Raw genomic sequence first — 8,523 nt, 5'->3', positions numbered from 1 at the left:
TAATCCAACTGAATACGGGATTCCTGTTAAGTGTTTCGCAGTTGGAAAATGAACTATTAGTTGTTTTTTTTTTGTTTTTTTTTTTCTCTTTTAATAAACGTTTAAAAAGTAAAATGACAGTTGTACGCATATAGCGCAAGTGTCTTCTGAATTTCAGATGTGCTAAAGTCTGTTGCAAATTAAATTATGAGCAAAGCAGTCGATCATACTATGAGGAGAGTGCCAAAGGAGGCGGGGGAAGTTAATCCCATTTCCTATCCCACATCCCATTTGCGAGAGGACAAAATTTTATGTTAGAACTGTTTCGCGGTCGTTATTGCATAGCTATTGCCTCAGCAGTCGCAAATTATTGCCTGATGCGATAAGGTAAGGAATGCGCAGTGAAGATGTGACTGCAATTACTGAGAACCTGTCGGATACAAGCCTGGACACAAGCTGGTTGACTCACCCATGGTAGCTACTTTTGAGAAGCTCATAAATAATAGAAAGAGTGAATGGTGTCTCCCCCTACCCCCTCCTCCATGCCTTCCCGACAAAAATGAATTGTACTCCCTTACTGCAAAGAAACATTACAATTGCGTTTAATATTTTGCCTTCAATACACAACCGAAGGCTGTGTCAGTTACATTACACACTCAAAGGTTATGTACGTTTTAACTGACACAATAACGTTTCAACAAAGTGGATAAAAGATACATCAAATAACATCCTACATGCGCCAATGCCGGACACTTAAACCCCCAAAACCTCTAATTAGGAAAAAAGGGACCATGTATCCCCGACCAAATGCAGTGGCGCAACCTTTGGGGTTTTTAGGTTGATATACAAACAACAGAAACTAAGAGAAATAACTAAGAAAATAATTACAGCTTAATGTTGTACAGCTAGAGAACGCTACACACTGTCTAAGTCAATTGTATCATTTAACCGTCACGCAATTTTCTATCAATCTGATATGAATTTTAAAAACAAAAGCAAGTGTTGAATGCCTTAAGAAAACTTGATCATGTTTTCCTTTTGAAAATCAGCCACAAGCTACAAGGTAACCTACGCCATGACTGTGTGATAATAGGTTTTTGGCCTGGGAAAGCACTTCTGTAAAAACCTCGGGAAACTCTCTAGCTGCGGGGATCAGTACAGGAATCTGTTACGGGGAATTATCTTCAGAGACATCAACAGCACTCAGAACGTAGGTCTAACGATATCGTTTTAATCCAAGAACATATAACCAATGCGGGATAGTGGTATCCGGCGTCCCACCACCGGGGGCGTGACCGAAGAACAATTTACAAAACACCTGTCTTTATGCTAGGCTCCAAACAAATGATCTTATGTTTCGTTTAGATATTCAAAACCCCTATTGGCTGTCAATGAGTTCATTGTCGTTCTAGGCTATTCCATCATAAACAAGTCAGTTATTCTAACTACTTACAACTTCAGGTAGTTCTCACTACAAGGCGTTCCGCACGATAATACAGATAGACAGGTGGTTACCATGATGATTTTTTATAGTTAAGAAAATCGGCAAATTCTCCCCTCACAACGGAAGGCGATACAAACGTTAAAAGCGTTACTGTTTTGTAAACATGTTTAGTTTTCGTTTTATCCTTGCCTAAAATTTCTCTGTAAATTTAAGTGAAGGGCAATTCTTGTTTAATTGCCTGTTGGCAATTACCTACCTTGTTTTACATTATTGGTTGATCATTCTTTGTCATGTAAGAATGTTATGGTTCTTCCCGGGTGGTCCACGGCTCGTACCGTTCGAGAACCAACAGATGCCAGTCAGTAATTAATAGCAGTTTAAGGGGGTCTTGTTCTCCCGCAGGCGATCAAAAGGAAACCGAGATTTGAGCTTTGAGTGCGGAGACATATCATTTTTGTTCTTCAAACACCTCAGTTAAAAATTACACTTGAAAAAGTACTTAGAAGTACTTTTTAAATTCAGGAAGGTAACTTAAACTTATAGCCAAATGTATACTGATAGCTTGACCTATCTTCATCTGTAGTCATCACAACTAGAGTTTTATTAAGAGTTGAATCAGTGAAGATGACTGTTGGATGATATCCCACAAGATGTTGCTCATCCATCCAGTTGAGAACTGCAGTTGTGTCATCAAAATAGTGGCTGCTCTTGACCTCAGGTATCTTTGTCGTGACAACAAAATACTGCCTCAGTCCAGTGCAGTAACATATCCCTGTCACAGTGTATCCTACTTTGATCTGCTCATTTATTTCATCGCACATCTCGTTCCATGTATTACAAGTGAACCACTTTTGTTGTTTGTCCCTGTATTCCTCTGTGCCCTTTGTCATAACAATGTAGAATGTTGAACCCCGGGCGGCACATGAAGTGATCTCAAAGCTATCTTTCCATTTCTTCTTTATATCAGGTAAGTTCGTAACAATTGCTTGAGCTGTGCCATATTTGCCCATGCGAAATACTGCAAATCCTAAATTCTCATCACATGCAAGCGAATATATTTGTTTTGAATTTCCATTTACCCGATCCTCACTTTCTTTGACCAATTTAAGAAAAGAGTCATAGTCCTTTAGAATCACCCAGGAAGCGACCAGCCTAGGGCTGTACCTTTTTGAAGAAGCAAAACACCCACTGAAGCGTCCATTATAGAAACTTTGGCAGACCAAAATGTTTTGAGATTTGGACACATGGCTTTTGATAAAATCAAAGCTGTCAACGGCGTCATATCCAGTAGTAATCGGAAAATCTCTCCTGTTCCCTCCACTGTACATAGGTTCAGTTCTAGGACGTTGTTTTTTTCCAGTCATGAACAAAGTCAAATCTCCACCTTCGCCTAAGTAGTATTTGAAAAATCAGTTAGATAAAGTTTTCATAAATGCATTAGAAGCATTAGATAAAGTATTCATAAATGCCGTAGCTTATTTCAGACACAGTGATAACAAGAATATTTCAGGGCTGTAGGCAGACATTTATCAGAGCAGTGAGGCAAGTCTTGTAATCCCGGAGGACACAAGTCTCTAGAGGACTGTGACATATTCCTCCAAATCTCCGAGAAAGAAAAAAAAGAACAACGGAAGCTCTGAAGTGCTACGTTTTGACATCCCCCATTTTAAAAAAAAAAAAAACACAATGTTAGAAAAACATTGTTCAAATTATTTCTCGCTACAAGGCGCTAAAATATGTTGATGGCAATGCTATTTTTTGGTTGCGTTTCCTGTTATAAATCACTTTCTTCTTCATGTCACGAATCAATCTAATAACCGGAATTTGAGCCACTCTGGCTCAGTATTTTCCAAGATAAATATGAGATTAACATTCGTTCCTGATGAAGAGCCTATGGTTGTTACGTCAGATAGGTAATGACGGAAATTACAGTCGGGTTTGGATAGCTGCAAACTCGTAATTCAAACATTTGAAATTTTTTCCCAGCTTTCACAATTCATTGTGAAAAATAATGCCCCTAATCCCCCCCCCCCCCCCCCCCCACTCCCCAACCCTTTCCACTTTGGTCTGGCCGGTCAAGATTAAATATTCTACTACAGTGGGGGACACTGAAAGCGTTTAAGTTGCCTTGACTCACTTCAACCAGGGTTGGTCAAAACACGTAGCGAACTAACGCTTCGAAAACTTGAACTCGTGTGTTGCGTCTGGTTCTTTCACTAATGGACGGGCCATTAGAAGAGCGGATTTAGAATTAATCCGGTACAGATCTCTCAAGCTTAACAGTTATGTTTATTAAATTGAAGACTGTACAAACCTTTCGTATCAAAAGCTTTAGAATACTCCAGGCATGCTGCCAGGCAGTGGAAACCGGTGATGTTCTTTTCTAGGCAGAAGTTGGCCCAATGGCCACTGTAGCAAGCATCACTGAAGATCATTGGGGTGTAAGCTCCTTCAGGACGCATATCAAAAATTTCTTGAATACTGATTGTCCCATCAGCAAAGCACCAGTTTCCAGTCCCAATTTCTCCATGCCCAGTGTAGTACAGGATAGGTTTAACCTGGTTACGTCTGCATGTATCAAAAAGGCTCCTGATATGACCAGAGGCTGCGGACTTGGTTAGATAAAGATCTTTCACAGTGTTGAACAAATTAATTCCAACTGCAGCTTCCATGTTGGCTAAATCATGAGCAACACCAGAAAGAAATGTCCCGCCTTTGGCTCCAGGAGTGTCTCTGGTCCTTCTATCGGAAATGTCAATGCCGCTTGGAGGATTTGAAGCACCTGAGAGGAGTAACCACTTGGTCTCAATAGAAGTTGGTTTCCACCGTGGCCATCGGTCAATTCGACCAACATTGTGTCCCTGTACAATTGCGGAACCAGCAACATTACAAGGCATGGTTTTTGTACGGGGATATGAAACTCTTGATCCTGACATGACAGTCGCTATTGTCTGCACTTTTTCTTCACCTGAGATAGACAAAAACTGGTAATTTTTCACAATATTTCTAATTTTTTCTCAAATTACCTAATTTTGACCTGAGTTGTTTTTTCTGTGCACGGTTATATGCACATAAATCCACATTCCTGTAAGTTCTGTAAGGATACGAAAATGGCCACCCCGCTTGATTTTTGCAGGGGCATGTCACGGCCAGCAAACTGGTACCGTTACTAAGACATGTTATAAGATATGTGCGTATGTGAGCAGGCCATTTGCGCTGGATCTTTTTTTCCATTCAGTCACCGTACTGCGTAGGCTTCGCTATTTTGTGCTCTCAGCGTTGGATTTTGGTGAATTTAAACGCTTCGACGGTAGCATTTATCGAAATCTGAGGGAATTGTCCTTATTTAATTTATATGTTCACGAACACGACTTTGAATCGCCCTGGCTTGGGATGTAAACCACGGGAACAACTATATTTTATTGGCTGTATTTTGATTGCATTTATGGATATTTATTCGGTCGAGTATTGTTTGGAATCGGCGGAAAAGTACCCTGAAGGTAAGATCCATAAAAGTGAGCCTGACCCAAGGAACCGCAATGTAAACATACTGTCTAAAGAAAGTCGCACGGAGTTTGTCTACCATAAACGAGCACGCGAGTTTGCTTATATTTGTGCTTCCAGCTTAGAATAATGTGCGTAAAAAATATACTTCTACAGACATTAGCAGTTGATTTAAAAATATTTAGCACGAAATTTGAAGGCTAATGTAAGTATTTTAGTTCTATTACGGTAAGTTTGTGAGTCTACGGAAACTGGCACCGTCACGCAACGTATCAACAAACCAGTTTACTGACAGGGGACCTCCTAACTCGCATGGACTATATCTGTATGTAAAACCTCGGTTGTTGATGAAAAATGTTGATTTTAGCAACAGACAGAGGCTGAAAGTCAAATACAAATCGTTTTATCATGCTCGCGCTTGGCGAAAGAACATTTTTCCGACTTCCGAGCGCAAATTTTTTGCCCTACTGAAGACTAAAAACCTACCCTAGAAGCATCATGAAGCAGGGTCGTCTAAACAACTGGCTCCCCCTGCATTGTCATCAGTCTATAACGAACACATTGAAGACAACTTTTCACGTCAAGAAGTTTGTTTGTGCAAACGAACAACGCACAACACATTTTGGAAACTACTAGTACAGGTACGTGCTCGACTTAACGATGAGATCCCCCCCCCCCCCTCCCCCTTCACAATGTTTCGAGACGCTCAGCCGCCTCTGGCGCCAGTAAATTTATCAAAGGCTAACAAAAGAATCGGGCAATTTTTTCAAGTGTATTATTACGTTGTCGTAGTTGAATTCTTGTCCGAGGGAATTTTCCCTTGGTTTGTTTTCAGTTTCTTTCATGTGTGTGTTACATCTCTAGTAGGGAATGGATTCCACGAGATGTGGAGCGCATCGGACATATTATGACAGTATCGGTACATGTACTTACAAATTTTATCCTCAGACAACAATAAGGGTTTCCGGCTTCTTTGTTATATTTCTCAGAAATTGATTTCGTTACCTTTAAGGTTATGATTTTCAAATCAATGCAAACTCATGGAATTTGAGGCTTTCTAGCAATCAACAACAGGTCCGGCTGCTGGCCAAAAAAATTTGTACTGGCATGAAAATGTCGAGTTACAGGCGAAGTAACTTGAGAACACACTACTGAACACCAACGAAACCTCTTTAAAAGTAAAGCAAGGAAACCACCAGGTCAGTTCGATGGCATGTACTGCATGTAGAATCGGAAACAACCAAACAAAACCACCGAAACGAGCGAAATCAAGCGAGCGAAACGAACGAAGCGAAATAAGCGAGACAAAATCCACTTGCACAAGAGCAAAGAACCATGATTAGTGAGTGGCGTAACTTGTTACAATTAGTTTTGATAGAATTTGCAATGGAAGTTAAACAAGTAACTTGGACGTACTTACAACCGCTCTGTGTTAAATTTCAGGACACTCAAGAGTCTTCGAAGTTCTCTAGTTTCGTTTGGTAATGTTCTGAACGCAAATTGCTAATCAACGGAAACTGAAAGTAAAAATGTGCAAGCAAAGCATTGTATGATCCGCCTACGTTCCCAAATTGGATGCAACTTGAATGACTTGTAGTCACGAGATGATCGGACAACCAAAAAGGTCAACATGACATGTTCCCTCTTTCGCTTAGTCCGTCGTTTGTGACGCGAGAGAAAACAGCGAGAGAAAACCACGAGAAAAAAATGGCCTCGCGAACTCCTGAGGGCGAGAAGCACACGAAAGGAGGAGAAAGAGACCCATAATAGCTCTTAACGGGCGCACGTGGTTTTTCCGATCACGATTTTTATGAGTGAGAGCGTTTACTCAACGAAACTATCACCACGGAAAGACCGCAAAACTCAAGGCTGAAATTGCAACAGAAATTAACAGAAAAAACAACGGAGAAATTGGCACCAACTCCTGAGATAATCTCGGCACCCCAAACAATGGGCACCGCTGCCACATTTCACATTTCAAAAATCGACAACAGGGCCTCGGATCAAACTTTTGAATGAAAATCATTGAAGTCGTGCTCTCGGATTTTCATATATTGAAGGCTCGCAGTGTCTCGGTTAATCTCCGATTTTATCATTGCCCACCTCAAGACATTTAAGTATATTTCGTTTCTCTGTTTTTCCAAATCGCTTAGCCACTTTTAAATTGAATACAAAATTTAGTTGGAATGTTGTCACGATCCAAGGATATCCTTCTTCTCGAGGATGGCTTCTGCCATGATGCACATCAGTTATACTAGTGAGTAATCGCTACAGAATTAAACCATATGTTACTTCAGTTCAGTACATTTGAAAAATTTACTTACCAAGTTCAACAAGTTAACTGACCACGAGTTCAAAGGAAACTGTGGTCCGACAGAAAGCGCTCACGAGCCAGAAATGGGAAGAACCTAATGTAGCAAAGGTGAAACTCTATCACGTGGTTCAATTTGTCACGAGATTCACTTTGCATAATCTTGCCGTCATCTAAACAGGAAGTTCAAATTATAATACGAAAATTTTTCCTTTGTTGATCATTTCCCAGTCAGAGAAATAGGTGATGATGAATGACTGAACCATTAACTATTACCTAAATTAAAAAAGTAAAAGTACAGTTGTGCACATGTAGGACAAGTGTCTTCCGAATTTCAAATGCGCTGCAATCTGTTGCATGTGGACATGCATGGACGGTCGTCGCCGCCAAAAATATAAAGAATGCAAACAGTCATTCAGTGTGGGCGGTTGTTTCCGTCAAATATACAGACAATGCGACCGGAAAAGTCAGCGGTGAACAATCAATTCAATAAGGACAATAGAGAGTTTATGTCACGGACCTATGAGATGATAGTTGCCCTTACTGTTAGAAATCACGTTCTAAATGACCACCTCAGTGTTTTTTGAAACATTTATTTTAAATAGGAAAATTTTAAAATGTTCCTGGCTAACTATCAGCCCATAGGCCCTTAGTCTGTTAGAGGAGTTCGCCGGTACGAAGAACAGAGTGGAAAAAGGCTCGGGATATGGGGTGAGAATGGGCGCTTTCTTCCCTACATTCCCCTCGTTTTGGTGTTCGTTTCGTTCGCCTTTCGCTCATCTCCATGTGATAGCTTAGCCAATCAGTTTGCAGCATTTGCATTAGTGTATCGGTAGAATTCTACAAAATACATATGAAATTTTTATGAAGAAGCCAGGTAGTGCTTAACAAATATTTAAAATATGTATTGCATCTCGGCCACGTGGTCTGTCTTTCATTATTACTTGTCAGTCTCGAGTCATTCACATTTTGCTGACTAGATCCACCTTGACAGGCCCGTAGAGAAATTTACGAGCAGCTCAAACTGGAAACTCAGGTTTGGTACCTTTTAATAGGGCGATAGACGTCCAGGGTTGGGCTGAGAGCGGGAGAAAGCTGACAGTTCACTGAGTTCGGGTTTAGTTTATAGAGACGTATGCGTCATGAGTAGTGACGTATCCAAAGCTTACGTTCCTCTTGAACCAAGAAGCTCCTCAACCGAATTAAAGATGAAATATTTGGGAGAAACAGAGATAGGAGAAATAGTACTGCCCTATCTAGACCTATATACTGCCCATAGCTTTTA

The 8,523-nt window shown here is 40.5% G+C and overlaps 1 protein-coding gene across 4 annotated transcripts; it reads right to left on the bottom strand.

The window, feature by feature from the left end:
• Positions 1 to 1,191: 1,191 nt before the first annotated feature.
• Positions 1,192 to 7,294, bottom strand: LOC145483492 (uncharacterized). 4 transcript variants are annotated; one of them, XM_081462011.1, is made up of 4 exons: positions 7,252 to 7,271; positions 5,414 to 5,474; positions 3,738 to 4,391; positions 1,192 to 2,813 (listed from the first exon to the last, which is right to left on the bottom strand). In XM_081462011.1, the coding sequence occupies exons 3-4, from the start codon at positions 4,357 to 4,359 to the stop codon at positions 1,942 to 1,944; spliced, it is 1,494 nt and encodes a 497-aa protein (XP_081318137.1). In that variant the 5' UTR covers positions 4,360 to 4,391; positions 5,414 to 5,474; positions 7,252 to 7,271; the 3' UTR covers positions 1,192 to 1,941. The 4 variants fall into 4 exon arrangements, with proteins under 4 accessions (XP_081318137.1, XP_081318135.1, XP_081318136.1 ...); XM_081462009.1 differs by lacking the exon at positions 7,252 to 7,271 and adding an exon at positions 6,344 to 7,184; XM_081462010.1 differs by lacking the exon at positions 7,252 to 7,271 and adding an exon at positions 6,348 to 7,184.
• Between the last annotated feature and the right edge of the window lie 1,229 nt (positions 7,295 to 8,523).

Source organism: Orbicella franksi, chromosome 4 (assembly GCF_964199315.1).
Source record: "Orbicella franksi chromosome 4, jaOrbFran1.1, whole genome shotgun sequence".
In the NCBI taxonomy this organism is placed as follows: domain Eukaryota; kingdom Metazoa; phylum Cnidaria; class Anthozoa; order Scleractinia; family Merulinidae; genus Orbicella; species Orbicella franksi.
Note: the sequence above shows the minus strand (reverse complement) of the source record. Positions and strands in the feature narration are given on the sequence as shown.

Bases quoted from the DNA above. Each gene is read 5' to 3' on its own strand.
- LOC145483492 (XM_081462012.1), bottom strand. From the start codon at position 4,359: ATGTCAGGATCAAGAGTTTCATATCCCCGTACAAAAACCATGCCTTGT. The intron at 2,814-3,737 runs GTTTGTACAGTC...AATACTACTTAG, and splicing joins TAAAGCTTTTGATACGAAAG to GCGAAGGTGGAGATTTGACT.